Source organism: Hippocampus comes, unplaced genomic scaffold, assembly GCF_001891065.2.
Source record: "Hippocampus comes isolate QL1 unplaced genomic scaffold, H_comes_QL1_v1.1 scaffold217, whole genome shotgun sequence".
Classification (NCBI taxonomy): Eukaryota; Metazoa; Chordata; class Actinopteri; order Syngnathiformes; family Syngnathidae; genus Hippocampus; species Hippocampus comes.
The window spans coordinates 234,283-252,554 of NW_017805334.1; the positions used below are offsets into that span (position 1 = coordinate 234,283).

General features: G+C 43.1%; 4 protein-coding genes across 4 annotated transcripts in view; all 4 read right to left on the bottom strand.

Annotated features, from left to right (window-relative positions):
- The window catches only part of eif2b3 (eukaryotic translation initiation factor 2B, subunit 3 gamma), a 58,669-nt gene extending 58,179 nt beyond the window's left edge, over nt 1-490 (bottom strand). Inside the window, exon 1 of the mRNA XM_019871657.1 lies at nt 381-490. The gene's annotated coding sequence lies outside the window, so the exon portion shown is untranslated. The remainder of the gene's footprint in view (nt 1-380) is intronic.
- A 1,155-nt stretch (nt 491-1,645) lies between these two features.
- Nucleotides 1,646-12,254, bottom strand: plk3 (polo-like kinase 3 (Drosophila)). The gene is made up of 13 exons (XM_019871643.1): nt 11,914-12,254; nt 10,530-10,640; nt 10,413-10,438; nt 8,756-8,851; nt 7,668-7,866; nt 6,873-6,999; nt 6,555-6,670; nt 5,731-5,851; nt 5,516-5,599; nt 4,736-4,898; nt 4,528-4,657; nt 4,317-4,427; nt 1,646-3,407 (listed from the first exon to the last, which is right to left on the bottom strand). The coding sequence occupies exons 1-13, from the start codon at nt 12,130-12,132 to the stop codon at nt 3,213-3,215; spliced, it is 1,698 nt and encodes a 565-aa protein (XP_019727202.1). The 5' UTR covers nt 12,133-12,254; the 3' UTR covers nt 1,646-3,212.
- A 1,156-nt stretch (nt 12,255-13,410) lies between these two features.
- cacybp (calcyclin binding protein) lies at nt 13,411-16,282 on the bottom strand. Its single transcript, XM_019871659.1, has 6 exons — nt 16,153-16,282; nt 15,294-15,504; nt 15,113-15,209; nt 14,804-14,903; nt 14,184-14,278; nt 13,411-14,090 (listed from the first exon to the last, which is right to left on the bottom strand). The coding sequence occupies exons 1-6, from the start codon at nt 16,168-16,170 to the stop codon at nt 13,925-13,927; spliced, it is 687 nt and encodes a 228-aa protein (XP_019727218.1). The 5' UTR covers nt 16,171-16,282; the 3' UTR covers nt 13,411-13,924.
- Nucleotides 16,283-16,825: 543 nt separating this feature from the next.
- mrps14 (mitochondrial ribosomal protein S14) lies at nt 16,826-18,272 on the bottom strand. Its single transcript, XM_019871660.1, has 3 exons — nt 18,160-18,272; nt 17,691-17,855; nt 16,826-17,247 (listed from the first exon to the last, which is right to left on the bottom strand). Exons 1-3 carry the CDS (start codon nt 18,226-18,228, stop codon nt 17,065-17,067), a joined length of 417 nt encoding a protein of 138 aa, XP_019727219.1. The 5' UTR covers nt 18,229-18,272; the 3' UTR covers nt 16,826-17,064.

An 18,272-nucleotide genomic window follows, 5' to 3' on the forward strand; every position in this document is an offset into this window, starting at 1 on the left:
AGAAGGAAGGACATCCCTTCCTCTGACTCCCCCACCTCCCACCCACTCTCTTCTGTGTTAAGTGTTTTTCTTGCGTTGGACTTGAAATGCTTCCAACAGGCTTCTGCTGTTGCCGGTTTGTTTCCACTCGCAACATTGCTTTGCCTCACTCTGTTTATTTTGGTTCACTTTTCATTTTGCTTTGCTTCCAGTTACTTGACTTTCAGGGGCGCCCAACATTTTGTGACCAAAGATTTACGCTTCGATCAATCAACCTCCCGCGATCGACCCGTTACGGCACGCGGGCGCATACGCACTCACTTACACAGAAACGGATCCTAAAATCCACGAAACAGAATAACGTCGACTCAAAAGTTTGTGAAAAGCAAATCATTGCCTACCTTCGAAGAGACCTGACGCAGAGGCATGGGACGAACTTTTGCAGCGTGGTCACGATCGTAGCTCACGTGTACCGTTTGAAAATGCATCTCCCTGCCCTTCAGATTCCACTTCTTTGCCAGTGCCCTCGGTGAAGTGTACATGAAACAAACTGAACTAGAATAAAAATAACAATAAAAGATGTAGCGCTACAGGTCTGGAAGCAAAAGCCGCAGCTGCAGACTGTTAACAACTTCCGGTGATGCGTGTCCCGCGCCGCCGTAGGTTAAAGGTGACCTAATTTTTAATTATTTATTTTTAAACTTCATGTCAAGTAGTCGCTTTATGTCATTGATATTAAGTTTCGCCACTTTACTTTTACGGTACATTGCTTTAGTTTATCTCCCATTTTTCTGTTACTTTACTTTCAGCTGATGATGTCACTGGTTGTAATCTACGAAGTCATTTTACCTGCCTGCTGACTTTCAGGATATAATTTAATTGACATTAAAAAAAAATCTGTGAGTTTCCTTACCTTGAACTACGTTTTAACAATTTAGAGAGAGTAGACATTAATCCATAAACACGAACACTGAAGTGAACAAAATGAACAGAGTAAAAATGTTAATCATTGCACAGATTTAGTTGATGATCATACTGCAGATTATCTCATCAGACCATGTCTGTCATGTGGTTTTGTGGCGTTGTGGAATTGTTTCACATTTAGCAAGATTAAATGCTTCAATTCAGATCATACTGGACACGGAGTGACAAAAAAAAAAAAGCGCAGGGCTAAAGAACGTGACAACGTTATGGACACAGTCACGTGAACAAGTCATTTACCGGCACCGTTTGAACGTTTGAAGATGTCAGCACCTTGCCACTGCGTTTTCAAAGCAAAGCAAGTTGAAGAGCTCGTTGCCCCACTTTCATGAGTCTCCTGGTGTTTGAGTGACAAGCAGGGGCTCTTTTTAAAACGTAAACACGTTTGGCAACAAATGATTCCATCTACTTTGAGTCTCTTGAGAAACTGCACTTTTCTGAAAGAGTGAAGCATGAGCGACTAAGATGCGATTCCCGTCGTTCCATTTTTGTGTTCATCTGAGAGAAAATAAAAGTATAAGGCAATCAAGTGGAATATTGTATTGGAGTTCCATTTTTGTGTTCATCTGAGAGAAAAAAAAAAAGTATAAGGCAATCAAGTGGAATATTGTATTGGTACATTCACCCCATACATTATGGATTGAGGATTTTAGACATACCATACATTTCTATTGGATATCTGACACATGTTCTCTTCAAACTTTATTTTTGCCCCATGTCCCCTCCATACAATACATACAAAAAGTGTGAGTGAAATTGAACATTTCCTCGTGTCGACACCATACATATACACAATAACTTAAAAAAAAAAGAAACCAGAATAAATAAAATATAAATTAACAGGACATTATGTGCCAGAAAAATAAAGTCTTTTCTAAATTGGCAGACTTTCTTTCACAATGTTTCTGAAAACACGACACTTGTACGAGACACTTTTGCATTCCAGGTCACAGCTTTGAGGATACAACTCTTGAGTCGAGAAAGCCAATGTAAACCGATGAGGGTCACAGTACGACGAGCATGTTTTCATCTTGCTGGAGATTATGCATTGGTGAGAGCGGGGGTTCATTTTAAAAGCTTATACCAGCTAGTGACAGTGTAGCGCCGTTGGACGTTTGCTTTTGACCTTAAGCGCAAAAGCACGCACAAATCATGACAAAGCCGTCAAGCTTGACATTCACAAAAGAGGCTTGTTATTGCACTATACAGACATCCCTCAGAAAGGCACTTTTCACCCCCCCTCCCTCACTCGTCTCCTCTCCTCCTTTCGTTTCCCGGACCGGCCGTCTGTTTTACCAGAACATGTGGGCACACACGCATTCACCTACGTGTTGATTTAAAAACGTATTTCTAAAAATGAGATGAAAGAAAAAGGCCTTTTGGTACACGGTTAAAAAAATCAAATAAAACCAGTGAAGATAAAAAAAAAAAAGTATGGATTTGCAAAAAAATAACAAACCCAAAAAACCCTGTGCATTATGGTGCCACTCCCGTCGTCCCTTAATTACTCCTTGCACCATGTTAGTGAACACTTCTAACGAAATAGGTGACAATGACGCAGGAGAAGCAAAGGATTTCGCCAGACCTCACCATCCAAATATGGCCAGGAATGTCAAGTGTGCGTGTGAGGTAAATCAAGATCGTAGTGTTATCTGTTGCTGGCTCACATCTTTTTGCAAAAACTGAACACAAAACGCGCCACCCTCCCCCCCAAAAAAAAAAAAAAAAAACGAATGAGTGCACCAGTGTCCACAGGTCAGGAAGCGGCAGAGAGGGTAGAAGAAGAAAAAGAAGAGGGCCCACCACCATCTTTTCAACCAATACAAGTTGCAATTAAGTGTTTCGTTACCATGGAGACACCACACCCAGAACTACATCGATAAGGAGAGGCAGAAAGCGGTAGGCTCCACTGGCACCATGCAACCAAGAAGTAGAATTGGTGGTTGGGTTATACTTTTTTTTTTTCCCCTTTTTAGGCATCCGTCATGGAGTATCCAATCATTAGATATCGCCAAATAAACTTTGGACAGGCACAAACCCTGGAGGCAAACGCGTCATCTGATCAAAGTGGCAGGAATATCACATCATCAGCCATCTCGGCAGCAGTCCCCATGGGTCGAGGAGGCCCGTTACGGCACCGCAAAAGAGTCAACCAATCAAGCTGGAGCCGGTCATTGAGCCTCGAAAGTCACAGTTGGCCAGTCTTTTTTGTTGTTGTTTTTTTTTTCTTCTTCTTCTTCATCCTCTTCTTCTCAGGCGTCGGCGTGGTGCTGCAGGAGATGGAGGACGTATCTGAGGCGGTGCCGCAGCTCCGCCGTGCAGCCCATTTCGCTCAGCATGCTGAAGAGGTACGTGTAGGAGACGCGCTCGCGGCTGATGTAGGTCAGCAGGTACGAATCCAAAGACTTGGACAGGATGATCTTCGTGTGGTCGGTGTAGAAGTTTACCTGGACAGGAGGAGGAAGATTGAAGTAAGACATCCAGCAAAAATGAAACATATGGTCTGGTAGAATACTTTTAGAAAAAGAGATGCCTTTGCTTGTGTTCCGTGTGAATTCTAACTAAGGCTAACAGAACTTGTCTTTGATATTCTGTGTGGTGGAAGCTTCATTTACCAAAAAAAAAAAAAAAAGTGTTTACCCAACTGGAGTGTCATGCTGTGTCACTATTTGCTTACAATGTAGCTGTCACTCCGCCATAGAAAGGCTTAAGGTTAACCTTACGAATTGGACAGTTGTTAGCGGAACGCAACTTTGTGCGAATAAGGAATCGTTCACGTAGATATGGAAATGTGATTTTTGAATAGCTTGGATGCAAATCGTGTGTTTGGAGTGCAAAATTACAAGTGAAATGAGCCAGTGGTGACATGCATGTGCAAGCTGTCACAGCAGAGTGAACAACAACCACTCTGGAGGGCGTCTTAGTCGCCACAAGTCTCCAATAACACCAGAAAAAGTCACTCGCTTTAAAAGTTGCTAAATTTAGCCACAGTCGCCATGTTGGCAACCCTGACGAGCTGCTCACTTCATTCTGGCCATCATACCGAAAGCATTTGCATGAGGCTAAACCGCCTCTCCGCCCCCAAAATAGAATGTTTCCAACCGCAGTCTGACAAGTAGATGTTGCACATCTTGGCAGAAAGATGTCAGTGACCTTTTATTAAAAATACCAAGGAACTCAAACTGCCCCCCTCTACCTCAAAAAAATGATGAGTGTTGAAATAGGATGTAATAAAGTATGTCAGACAAAATAAACACAAAAATCCAGTAGAACCCGGTGATTTCTGTCAGCCAAGTTATAATCTACCACAATTGTTTCCCAGTTGTCAATTTCAATTTCCGAGTGTTTCGACTAACCTGCAGCGTTCCATTGTTGAAGAGCATGACGAGCGCGTGGTCCGTCTTCACCCACTGCAGCAGCAGAGGAGGAGGACCGGGAACTAGTTCATGACAGTGAATATCACCACCCTGTCGGTCAACAAAATGGACCAAAACTCACTCATCTGTAACAAATATGGACATGATTCTTTGCTGGGGTTTTTTTTTTCTCCTCCTCATTTTCTTATACCTCCATGAGATTTTGTTCCATGTAATTGGCCATGAGCTCGACAATTTGTTTCTGGTTCCGAAGCTGCTCCGGTAGCGAGCTGGCAGGGAAGCTAAAGTGCTTGTTGTTGGTCAAGCAGTAGTGGACCGTCCTGGGGGAGGACGACGACAAACAGTCAATGTCTGCATTTGCTGACTCTTAAGAGTCGTCGTCGAGGCTTTCCACTCACTTGCGTTGGTCACAGAGGCTGAGGTGTGTGCCCTCGTTGAAGAGCACCCCGATGCTTTGGTCTGACAGCTGGTAGCCAAAACCGTATTTGTTGGAATAGTCTACCCATTTGGTGACCCACAGGAAGGATTGGGGCCTGGACAGGCACGGTGGGTTTCTTGTGGCTGCAGAATTCGGGGGTGGGTGGGGGGGGGGGGCAAAAACAACCATAAAAAAAGCAACAACAACCATAAGAAACAAGGAAAATTCCCATCTTAGTTCAACACTTAAAAACGACAAAGTTTCCTGTCCCTTAAATCCGTGCGAGTCAGGAGAAATTCGAGGTATAAAGACCTTAGACCAGGGGTGTCAAACTCATTTTAGTCGCGGGCCAATTTGGAGTTACGTCTTCCCTCGGAGGGCCGTTATGACAGTCAAACCACAAATTAATAGATAACTAGTTTCGAAATCAGTCAAGTCAATTGTGATAGTTTGTTCAAATGAGTGTAAACTGGGTAACACAATGATTGCAAAATCTCAACGTTATTTATTACACATGACAATTTGACATTTCGGGACAGATTTTGGCAAGTTGACACACGTGATTTGCTTTCGCGGGCCATATTAAATGACCTGGCGGGCCGGATCTGGCCCCGGGCCTTGAGTTTGACACCCGTGCCTTAGACTGACAAAGAATCAGGCCGATGATCAAAACCAGTAACCACTGGGCTTGACTGTGATACAACGCAGACTAAGACCGCCCCCCCCAAGCAATGTGCGGCACATGTAGACCGATGCTTACCTGCAGGCATGATGGCCAAGCAGCCACTGAGAACCTTCATGGCAGATTCAGCCACAAAGGAGGGAGTAACAACATCCTCACAAGCTGGAGAGAAAAAAAAGAATATTGATTAATTGCGGGGGAAAAAAAAAAACCCACACACAATAAATGAAGTTGTGTTACGATGCTACAACTTCACAGAATTACACCCCCCCCCCCAAAAAAAAAAAGCTTACGTTCTGAGCTGTTGGCCATGGTGCCTTTGAAGGAGCGCGAGATGGACTTCCTGGATTCCTCCTCAGCAGGGGTCTGCTCCAAAGGCACCGAGTTGACCAGTTGACCGGTGGGCGTGGGCACCTGTGGAGACACGACGACACAAACTCATTAAGGTGATGTTACCATATATGATGGCGGTACTAAATGTTCTGCTACGGCAATGTTGTAGTCCATTTTGCGGTCTCTATCATTTGATTCTGGCGAGTCATCATCCCAGTTCAAGAAATTCGTCTCAATACAAGATATCTTCACATACCTGTCAACTCATACGGTTTAGCCATATTTCATACGGATTTTGTGGTGAATCCTACATATATGGCCATATCGCACAAATGATACAGATTCTGAATTTTTTTTTTTTTTGCTTTCATTTCCAGTAAATCACGTGGTTCCTAGTTGAAAACAGCAGAGTATTCATTGCATACTTCGGTAGTGTACAAGCAAGTTCTACAAGGAAACAAATATATCATTCATATTTCGCGTTTTTTTTTCTGCCGTTATTTTGACATATAAAATGCTTTGGTATGTTATAAGGATTTTTTTGCTCTTTATAAGGATTTTTTTGGTAGTTTATACAGGTTGGCGCTCCGAAAAGTTGACAGGTATGTCTTCATGACGATGTTCAGATTGCTTCGGGTCAACTTGAACTTGGTGAAATTATGTTCTAGACCCCAGTTGCAGACATATGTAATTTCACAGCAGCGATTGAATCGGAGATGAGAAAAATGAGACAGCGGAGAATATCAGCCGTTAGCTCCTGAAGCGCGAGGATAGTTAGACACACCTCATTTGGGCCGACGGTTTTGTAGCTGATCTGGCGGTTGATGGAGCACTTGACGATGCCGGACACCAGCTTGGAAATATCTTTGTCCTCTTTCTCCTCACAAGGCGCCTTCTCCGCTGCAACGCGATGAGTCACACCCATAAAATTAAACTTGCAAAACAAAGCCAGGGCCACTTGAGCTTTTTTTTTTTGGTTTGTTTTTTTAAGCAACTGCTCCCATGAGCCAGAAGCAACCAACCTCGCAAGACGACAAGTGCCAGATACATGTAATTACCGGGACGGGCATGCAAATGCCATCGACGCTTTGGTTGTGCTCACCTTTCGCTTTTTTCTTGCCAAAGAGACTCTTGGCCACCTTGGTGAAGAATTTCTTGGCCGGGCTGGGGGGATGGAGCTCGGGCACCGTTACGCAGCTGTTGGGGGGGAGCTTGTCGGGAGTGAAACCCTGCAGGGGCCAATGGACACAGACAGTTAAGGACGACGCCGGGAGCGATGAGTTGGGCTATCAGGCACTTCTTCCTCCTAAACTCTGACCCCTACTCCCACACAAGAACCATTACTTCACTCGGGGGTAGTAATGAAAATATAATTGAGTATTTTTTTTTTATCATCGATTAATCAGGTAAGATTGGATTACAAAACCATTTTCGTCATTACCGTTTAATCACCAATGATTGTTGTTTATTTGGCATTGTTACAGAATCACACACAAAGGAATTATGTCATACTCGCCAACCTTTTTGAAACTGGTTCTGTTACTGGTTAGGTCATTGTTTTCCAAAAGTCTACGAGTCAATGTGTTATTTTGATCAAACAAAAGAATCAGTCTGCTCAGACTAAAACGATCAAAGAATTCCTGCTGAGACGCTGAAGTCAGAGGATTTGGGCAAATAAAAGTTCAACAATGTCTCGGAATGACTGCTACGTTATTAAAATGGCTGTCAATTGTATAATCTATTCATTGTGGCACCTCGAAGGACAATGCAAGAGTGCTCGTCAGTGTAATGTTGTAAACGCATCGTACCACACTAAATGTAAGCAACAACGGTGCTCTCTGCTCCCTAAATTGCCCCCCCAGGGGAATAAATAAAAAGTTGTCTGAATGCGAATTACTTTGGTGAAGAATTCATGGTTGAGAATTTGATCCAGGCTGAGTCTGTCGCTGGGGGTTTTCTGCAGGATGCTGGAGATGAGTTTCTGCGCAGCGGGCGAGAGCCCAGAGGGCAGGTTGTACCGAACTTCCTTGATGCATTTGTACGTCTCTTTCAGGTCAAGAGTCTCAAAGGGCGGGTTGCCGCACATCAGCGTGTACCTGAACGGGAGAAAGCCAGGCAAACAGTGTCATGACTCACAAAATTCTGACTCACCCCCCAACTTGCTTCTGAAACATTGGAAAGAGATTTTTTTTTCCATTTTAGTTGTAAATCCATTGGCGCCTTGCTTGACTTGCGACCGTTTGTGACCACACTTGTATCTCAAATTATGTTTCCTCATTAAAATAGAAATTCATGACAATTTGTTCCATTGCAGCCACCAAACATTTTCATTCAAAAAAAAAAACATCTTGGGTGGTTTTTAAAATAAGAAAACTGTACTTTATAAAAAGGTACAGAATTAATTTAAACATAATCTGAAGAATTAAACAGTCGGTGCCTCATAATTCAATGGGCATTGTGCTGTTCCTTCTGGTGAGGACGCCGTGGCCACCAGGGCCAAATAGAACACTTCAACGACACACAAATTTAATGACGAAACAGAAAAGAGTTGCAACTAATTCTTTGTTGAGTTTCACAGTACTCTTCAACTGGGTTGCCAATAAGCGGCTTGATTCAAGAATTGTCCACTACCGGCCCAAATACTGCAAGTTGTGAAGTTTGCTCCCAACACAGTTAGCAAGTGTACCGAACTCACACAACAAGTGGGAGGGAGGAGACTTTTTTTTTTTGGCAGGAAGTGTTTTTACGCCGCCGACTGGCAACAAATTTGGCTGGGCTGGAGTTTTGACACCACACGATTAGTTCAGCACATTATGTCCTCATTTCACAATTGAGCTAGGATGTCGGCCATTCGTGTTGCAGCTTGCTCAAGACAACGTCACTCAAAGTCTTCACACACCGAGTGACTTCAAGCACACAAAGCCTCAAAAGGCCCGACGCAAAACATGCTAGGTCACGCGTGACCGTCACATCGGTTTTACTTACATGACGCATCCGAGGGACCAAACGTCCGACTCTGTGCCATGGCCCTGCCTGTTGAGTACCTCGGGGGCCAAGTAGTTGGGGGTTCCACAGATGGTTCTAAGAGGGACACACATACAGGAGATTCACTGAATCACCTTCAAACATTCAAAACAATGCCGTTGCCATCCCTGACGGGGGCCGCGCAAAACTATTTTAACGCTCTGGTATTCCACGGCAACGTGTCAAACCGGCAATGAAACTGGGCTTTCAGCACTGCCTTCAACTGCCACTTGCAAACCGGTTTAGGTGGGAGATCGAGAAAGGTTGCATGATTGCGCATGTTACATAAGCGCAGAAAAAAAAAACAGGCAATCGCTTTTTGTATGCTGAAGACCTGAGACTAGAGATTCAAGGTTAACAATATTTCCCAGTGGACATGATTTTTGTAGCGTCATGGGGAAAAAAAAAAAGCACTTGTGTGGTTTGAGCAACCTGTACTTCATCACTTCAGACAAGGCCACGTTCACACTTACACGCTCAATTCCAATTTCTTTTGCCCATATGAGACACCCATCTTTTTTTTTTTTTCCCATGCGATCTGAACAGTACAATTCTAATTTGTTTTTCTATGTTTTGTGTCACGGTTATTTGACCTTAAATGTAACCAATTTAATCCCACTTGAAACATCAAACTTCAAGTGGATATTTGTGGTGATCGTCGTCAATACAGTCACGCAGACATTTAATTTAGTACACTTGGCAATGACGTGACGTCGTCTTTTCCAGACGTCTCCAATAAATAACAGCGGCCTCCTGTCCCCAAAATATTTCAACCTCCTCCCACCTCGCTACCCTTGCGATATGAGATAATAAAAAGATGAGCCCTACCACTGCACCACGTCTTTGTGGGTGCACGCCACTCGACGACATGCTTTGCGTGCAACATTGCACAGTCGCTTTTTTTCTGATGTGAATGAGTACATAAAAATATCAAACTTAAATATCAAATCGGTTATCATGCCCTGCAGTGTGAATGTAGCCTTAATCACAATATTGTGTTTTGATTTCTGGGGGCATTTTTTTTTTTGAGTTCTCCTTTAACAGAACCAATTTTTCAGCTCAGTCAACCACGTTCTTATGGGTTCCCTGCTCATCATCTTGCCCTAGCACGACATAAGCACTTTCACACTACATCCCTGGTAAAATGCTGCATCAGTCAGCAGTAGAGCTGGGATTTATTTTACCTGACCGTTTCAGATGGAATGATGGGCGGCGACACACGCGCGACAACTACAATTGCTTTCAACAGAAAAGGTAGCCCGTACCAGTTGTGCAATAAGACTTGAAAAATGATGATTATCATGCAGTGGCACCTTGACTTGTGAGTGCCCCAGCTTACAAGTTTGTACTTTTTTCCCATCTGTAATTGTGAAAAGCCTAAAAACTCTACAACCATTTATATTGTGCAGAGTACTGAAAACAAAAGCTAATCTACGTGATAGGATCACATTGGCTTGTTTGCGCCATGTTTATGTCTTCTTGTTGCTGCAGGAAATCATATATTTTGTGAGCAGATTTCACTAAAGTGGAAACACCGCAGAAGGTTTATTGACTAATACTTCCTCTTTTTGGTAATGTGTGTGAGTCAAGGTATTTACAAGGATCGAGGAAGTCTTACTTTATTTGGTAGAGGGGAAAATGTGGCTGTGTAGGGTGAAAATTTCACACAGATGTGTTTCCCAACTCATTTGTGACGGGGGACACACAAACACACATTGCGTGTCGCAGTCGCCTATACCTTCTCCCTCTGGTGCGGTTTGGACACTCTGCTCTGTGGAATCACCTTGACGGCAAACATTTTGTTGTTCGACAGGTCCGTCATCTCGTAGCATCGCGCGAAGCCACCCTTGGGGAGAAGGAAAGTCGTGATTAAATTTGAATTGGATGAAATAGCCCTCGTGAGGATCAAGCGGTTCAGATAATGGACGGCTGGAACCTGCATAACTAACGCAAGGGTGGGGGGTGTACACACACACACACGCGCACACTTAACCTATAAATTCTCATTCACACAAATGACTCAGGACACTACTGAGCACATTTTCTACTGAACCACTAATGAACTGTCCCAATGATGAGTCAACGAGGGAAAAGTGAAATGTGCACATCTTATACAGCTACCTCATACATACATATATAAACAAGGGTATAAATCCGAGCAGGTGTGAGAGATTTCATCAATTTTCACTATCATCTACTGCATAATATTTTACACAAAAATATTGAGAATTCCAAGTGTACATGATTTAGGACTGAAATAGCCACCCCTGTTGCATTATGGCGCAATTCAAATATCTTTTGAGTCAAGTCTCCACCAAAAGCCCCCTTGGCAAGGAACACGAAGAGATTACAAACAGGTCGAAATAACATTCAACATTTGATTCCAGGGATGGTGAAATCCACATTCACAGCTCCATTGAACCTATATTTGTCATAATATATACCAAACATTCATTGGTGCAGCACATGGAATGGCCACCGTCTGCTTTGGTTCCATAACCGCTAAAACAGCAATTTATTCAAAAGACATTCTATAGATTCTAAAAATCTAATCCAAGTCCTGCTCGGTCGTTGCGCCTGAAGCATCTCTGGCGTCATTGGCATGCAAGCGATGCACTCCAAAAAGAAAAAAAAAAAAGAAAACGCTCGGATGTACGATGGCTAGCAGGCAGGCACGCAGGCCGGGTTGCTGCATTCTCATTAACCGTGAAACTGACGTTGGTCGGCTGCTCTGCGGCATCTCACAGTCCAGACATGACTCGGCAGCATGAAGCGGTGACGCGCAACATGTTGATAGAGCGTCTTGGCTATTTTTTTCCTTCAATCTTTATAGGTGTTATGTATCATGTCCGGGCAGAAAAAAAAATGGAGGGGGGCGGTGGGGGTGAAGCTTCGACACATTTCTTTCTTCAATCTTTATAGGTGTTATGTATCATGTCGGGGCAGAAAAAAATGGAGGGGGGGGGCGGTGGGGGTGAAGCTTCGACACATTTCTTCGTTAACATTGACGCACCTTGTACTGATTACACACACCTGCAACACCGCGTGTAATTTTCCCCACACAAATAAACACGACGCGCGCGCGACAACATCAGATCATAAATCATATATTCGAGTACCTTTCCCAAAAGCTTCCCTTTGCTGTACGACCGTCCCGTCCTGACGTCGGTCACCACCTGAGCCAACTCCGGTTTGGCAGACTCCGATTTCGAGCGGCCGGCTTTGGCTCCCGGAGCGCCGGCTTGCTGGGCTCCCTCAGCGGCAGGCTTGTTGGTTAAATCCGCATTCATGGCGTGGCACGACAGACGCTGCGCCGCCGTGAAACAACCGATATCCATTTGAGAAGGCGGCAAGCAATACACACACAAAAAGAGCCTTGTTGTATTCCTATTTGGAGGAAAAACTGGTGTGCTTGGGGAGCGTAACGCCTCTCTCAGTCCACTGAATCCATCTAGTATGTCCGGACAAAACGTCCCACAATGAATATATATAGGCGATGGTGACGTCAAAAATAGTGGGCGCGGTTATGGGGAGAAAGTCTCGACCCGACAGACACGCCAGTCAAAACGGTAGGAAAAATGAATTGGAAGAAACAACACGTGAACATAATATTGCCTTATTATTACCAAATTACTTTCCCTGTTTCCAGAATGGGTGGCCATGTCAATTTTTATTGAGAATGATTCATGTATACCGTGGAATAAACAACAGAGACAGAATACCACATCATACAACAGTAAGTCATATTTTGAACGCAGCGCAACCAGTGGCCAGATTTGCCACACATGAAATTTGACGGCAGAACCCCAGACATTGCAAGAATGCAACGAAGACTAAGCCAGGCCATTCTAGAACCTTGAATGAAAAGCGGCTTTAGTACCATTTGCCAGCTCTATTGACTCTGAAGGACTTCAGCAGCTGACATTGGATCAAATAAAGTCTCAAATATGATTGGACAGAGAAAAAAAAATCAGATGGAAGATGTGCAGCCGTGATAAACGTTACCAAATGAAGAGAAAAGGTTGTAGAGAAGGGGTTCCAACAATTTCATGGAACAATATAATTTAAGTTGTACAAGTAAGTCAGTTCCCCCTGCAACGTCCTTCTCTCGATTTATCTCAACGTTCATTTCCCCCATAAATTTCCCTCACCCAATACGGTAAAGAGAAACAAACGCCCCCACGTTGTGTGCATGTTTAGGGCCGATCAGATCACTGCTGCCATCTGGTGGACAGAAGCTTCGTAACACATTCGAATTGTAGAGTCAGTTTACGAACAACTAAAAGAAGTCATGCGCAAGAAAGCACATCCAGCTGCGGTCTTCGTTTGCTTTATATTTAGGGACTAGAAGTGTTTTTCACAAAAAAATATTTACTGCACCGCTCAATCAGATTTCGTTTCGACGTACGTACGAGTACCATATCGTAAAAACCAGGACAAGACTCACTGTTATTTGCGCTATGGAAACACTACTAAACAGTACCACATGCCGGTAGCCTCTTTTGAGAGTAGATAGTATCAAGTACAACTTTCTTGTCAAATGTGCTGTATTTGGACTTTTCGAGGGAAATGCAGCTGGTTGTAATCAAATAGAAAAAAAATAAAACAAAGAAAATCTGTTTGAAATTTGTACTTACTTCAGAAGTGCGCCAAGGACTGGAATAGTGCTGCTTAACAATCGTACAATTGAATAACAGCAGAGCAAGAAAAACAACAATAAGGCATAATGAAAGACAATTGCAAATGACATCCTGGTGTACAACAACTCAACCTATTTTTGGAAACTGCTTAACCGCTGAGCTGCCATGAACTATTCATAGAATGTCAACAAAATAAAGGCGGATGATGGTGAACGCTCATATTAAGTTTTAATATCAGGTCGAATTTGATGTTGTATATCTTGGAGAGGACAAATATAGTTTTGTGAATGTGGGGTTTTAATCCAAGCTAAACCACAACATGCTCAAACTGTACCCCAATAGTAGTGGTTGTATATTCTTTAAAACAATGGACAGCGAGTAGCAGGTCATCCAACATGTGATGAATGTAATCTCATTTTTTTTGTATTGGTCACAATCGGAAACAATCATCTCTCATGTAGTCCCGCTATGGCGGAATGGTGACTGCGGTTCAAAAATCCATCATTCCTTCTTCTCCTCTTATTTTCTTCTCCTGGGATTCCGACCAAGCTTTGTTGATGGTTCTCTTCATCTCGTCGTCACCATCCGTGTAGATTTTCTTCAACATGCTCATCAGTCCCTCGCTGGGGTCTGCGTTTTCATCGACGCTGGGCTTACTGTCAACAGGCAATAGGAAGAAAGGAACGGATGAGATTTAATTGTGTTTAAAATCATGCCAACGGATCCTGTCGAATTAGGCAACATCTTACTCTTTCTCCTTGGACTGTTTTTCTACCGTGGTGAGGAACTCCCACTTCTTGGTCGCCTGCTTCTTGCACATGATCACAACCATGTCTGTTTTTATCTGGGGAGGGCAGGACAGAGCTTTTATGGCATTGCGCTCATTGCAAAACAAAAGTATTTTTCTATGTCCTGTCTGTGTATGTTACTACAGTGCCTGTATGTTAAGATTCTTTATTTAAAGGTAAATCTTTATATACATTTCTAAAGTTGATGTGCCCTATCAGTCAATAGGGTTGAGTGCTAGCATGAAGATGGAAATGTACCTAAAACCATTTATTTGTATTTATATAGATGATTCATTTTGTGTGTGTTTAGTTAAACTCCAAATTGGGGGATCAATAAACACCTCAAAGCACACTCAGGTCGGGCAGAAAAAAAAAAAAAATCATGTTTCCTGCAAGCAGCACGGTACATTCCCAGAGTGGGAACAAGCAGACACATTTTTCTTCGATTATGTTTTTATGATCGTGAGAAACCAAAATTTAACTCACAATTAAATTTAGATGAATTAATTGCCCAGCCCGAGGAAATACGGTTTGTTCAACATTCGATTTGCAGAAGCTAACAGCAAGTATGTGCTTGTCACCTTGGTGCTGCTGTTCTGCTCATCAATTGGATACAACAGATTGAGAACGGTCATCTGGTGATTCTTCCCGTCGAGCTCCTTCACCAGCACCGAAAATGACCTAGAGCATTGGAAGAACAACATCCACATTGGTTTGATTACTACGCGGTCAGTTAAGAAACGTAATCATGACTTTAATACTGTGGTCCGTGATAAACAATGACGTGTTCAGAGCTGTGTACAAATTTGGATTACGTTGCCATAGCAATCACAGGACAAACATTGAAAACCGTGGAGCCCTTGTACATACTCGTGTTTTTCACGGCATACCTTTCTGAAAACTTGACTTCCACTTTCTCAGATGGAATCTTGTGCACATTTTTCAAAGTGAGGTAAATTTTCACAAACTTCTCCGACTGGTCCCACGCTGCATTGGATTGAAATATACACATCCGTGAAGATTATAATTAAAGGGAAATAGGACAAGCAGTGCTTTGCACAGCGGCCGTACCATAATTGGTGATCTTGACCGTGTACACCGCCTTGGAGGACGCCACCGGGTCGGCCTGTCTCCGGGCTTGTTGCTCTTTCTGTTGACGTTTGGCGGCGAGCTCTTTCTCAACCTTCGCCTGCTCTTGCTTGAGCAGCTCCTGCACTCTCTTCCTCTCCGCCTTCTCCGTGAGAGAAGCCAGCTCCAACAAGTCTGCTTCCAACTGGGTGATCTGTTTCCAGGGAATTCATTGTCTTAAGTGTTCTGTCAACATTCACTTTTGATCACACTTTGGTTGGTTGGTCCGTTCAACTAACAACCAACAGCTATCGGATATTTTTAGAACCTATTATTTTACCTAACTTTTCCCAACTCCAACACACCTTATTCAATTGCTCAGGATCATTTCAGACTTCTACAGAGCTTGCTGATGAGCTGATGGCTTGAATCGGGTGTGTCGAGGTAGAGAGATCGAGGAGAACCGGAGTTCCCTACCCCTGTACTAGACACGAGCTGCTGTAGAATGTTCTACACGTAGAACGTACTCGCAAACAAGTGCGCGTTATGTGGTTGTTTTTGATGATTAAATACTTTCGTCATTCCGTGGGGAGAATAAAACTGATACAGCGGGGATATTCGCACAAACACTTTTGTTGATAGTGCAGTACCGAAGAAAGATGAAAAGAAATTTAAATCAACACACGAAAAAAAATCGAATACATCGGTCCATGTCACAATGTTAAGTAGTCTAGCTAGCGTGCGTAACATCACTTTCACTTGAACCGAAAAAACGCCAGACGGCTGAGTAAATACGTCAAAACGTGTAAATGTACCTTCTTACATATAGATTAACTAGACAAGTTGGGAACGTGGGACATACCTGCTCTGTTACATCCATTTGAGGTTTGGATTGTGTAGTTTTGGGTGATTTGCAGAAAGACGCTACCTAGTGCGCAGCAGCTCCGCTAGTCACGTGGGTCCATTCCGCTGGACCACTTTCTTCCTCGACAACTTCAGTTGCGGTTAAACAAAACCGTGAGCGCGCTACCGCAACCCATCGCACAAATGTGGCATTGCACATAGGTGGGATACTTCCTGGTCACTGTTCGATCATGTTCAAGACACTGCTTTATGCATATTCTACCGCTAAATTCCCACTTATTGTCCAAAGTACACAGAATAATGTGAATATAGTAAATGAGCGTTTCTATTTAAATATTTTAGTGTCTCTAATTCATCACGTTTTAATGTAGTGTGCACTCAGCCTATTACGCATGGGAGTACAAAAAGTACAAATACCGTATATTAGCAACAACTCACTGCATCTAGCAAAATGTGGCCCATAAGTTCTAAGAATTTTTGAAGTTAAGTAAAAATAAAACGGAAATAATAATAATAATCAAAATTAACCATTCACATTCATACTCAGGTTCAGTGAGAGTTGGCATACACCAGCCACCATTTAAAGTTCCTCTTATTTACCGCGAACAATGTTCAAAATGGCATCTACAGATTATTTCAACATTTCTTCAAATAAGCAATTCACAAACATGAATGTACACTTCTATTTATTAACAATGTTAGAGAGAATGTCCCATTTTCCATCCAAACCTTAAATATGTAGTCACGTACAATGTACTTTGTTGGTACCAGACGTGCTCTCCTGCACGCATTTCAGATAAAAGGAAACTATTCGTCACAATCCTTGACTAAAACACCTTCACGTGACAATAAATCGTCAAAATGAGTTGCGCAGTCACTGCCACCGAAAGTCGCCAGTTGTCCTCTGAGTTTACCACCTCGCCCTCAGGATGCCAGACATTTGATTGTGGTCGGCCAGGTGACGGAAGACGATCCGACTGAGTCGCCACCTGCGCTTCACTCCCCGCGGCCGGGAGGTCATCACGCACCTGTTGCGTATCCTCACAGGACAGGAGTCTCGTGGCAACGCTGCGATTTCTTGATCTGCCAATTCCTGGAATATGTGTAAAGAACATTTGAAGTATGAACTTCAAACAAAAACAAATGGCCTGTAGATTAGCAGATAAAACGATTATATAACTATTTATACACTTTACATTCTGACTGGTGATGCACGAATACCAGCCTGTCCAGTAATCGTAATTGTAGAAATGCATCGATCATACAGACCAATACCATTTCACCAGTGCGACATTTCCATTCTTGGTAGGAAGGCTTATGTCATATATTCGGTAAATTTGCATAATACTCGCCCCACACTCAGTTAGTTACTCAACTAATTATTTGGCAAGCTGTGAACAACAGAAGTAGCCCCACAATGAATTAATTCTGATGCACAAATAGTTGAATTCTTTACATTTCACTTCACACAGTTATTACATTTTTTTAAGCACAAAACTACAGAGTGTTATTTTTAAACACTGCTGTGTTGAGTACCTGGAGTTCTTTTGGTAAGATGGTGTTCTTCCTCAGCGAGTTGATTCGCAGCCGCTCGTCAGCATAGTCAAAGGCCATCTGTCTTCTCTTGACATCTCTCAGCATCTTCCAGTCAACGTAGTAACCCCTTGCTTGTTCCACACAACCCCAGCAGACCCTCAGAGCCTGCAACAGTGTTCTGCTGGTTATCAACTGACCAACTTTGTTCCCCCCCAAAAATATCGTAGTGGGCAAGGTGAATGTATGCGCCCAAACACATTCACCAGAAATCTCATTTTCTTAGAAGAATCGTCATTTTGTTAGCATGCAATAGTATAAACGACTCTCGTAGATCCATTTTTTATTTCTTGTAATAGCGTCCGAAGGCACGATATCGTGACCCGTATCAGGTCACAGTGGAACACAGTTCAGTATAGTACAGCATCACGTTTAAAGGACAAAATCAAAATGTTACTTTTAAGTACAATACCTGCTTAGGAGCGCAGAAACTGTGATAAAGGACATCGACACCCAGACGTGCAACAACGGCAGCCGCCATGTTGAATTAAATCACTTGGTCCTGATGCCGACTCCAGATAGTCA

Excerpts from the sequence above, each read along its gene's own strand:
- plk3 (XM_019871643.1), bottom strand. The coding sequence starts at position 12,132 with ATGGATATCGGTTGTTTCACGGCGGCGCAGCGTCTGTCGTGCCACGCC. Across the intron at positions 7,000-7,667 it reads ACCATGAATTCTTCACCAAA|GGTTTCACTCCCGACAAGCT; the intron begins GTAATTCGCATT and ends TGGCCCCTGCAG. Across the intron at positions 6,671-6,872 it reads TGGCAAGAAAAAAGCGAAAG|CGGAGAAGGCGCCTTGTGAG; the intron begins GTGAGCACAACC and ends ATCGCGTTGCAG.
- cacybp (XM_019871659.1), bottom strand. Across the intron at positions 15,210-15,293 it reads GGTCAAGATCACCAATTATG|CGTGGGACCAGTCGGAGAAG; the intron begins GTACGGCCGCTG and ends AATCCAATGCAG. Across the intron at positions 14,091-14,183 it reads AAACAGTCCAAGGAGAAAGA|TAAGCCCAGCGTCGATGAAA; the intron begins GTAAGATGTTGC and ends GCCTGTTGACAG.
- mrps14 (XM_019871660.1), bottom strand. The coding sequence starts at position 18,228 with ATGGCGGCTGCCGTTGTTGCACGTCTGGGTGTCGATGTCCTTTATCAC. Across the intron at positions 17,856-18,159 it reads GTTTCTGCGCTCCTAAGCAG|GCTCTGAGGGTCTGCTGGGG; the intron begins GTATTGTACTTA and ends ACACTGTTGCAG. Across the intron at positions 17,248-17,690 it reads TCTTACCAAAAGAACTCCAG|GAATTGGCAGATCAAGAAAT; the intron begins GTACTCAACACA and ends CACATATTCCAG.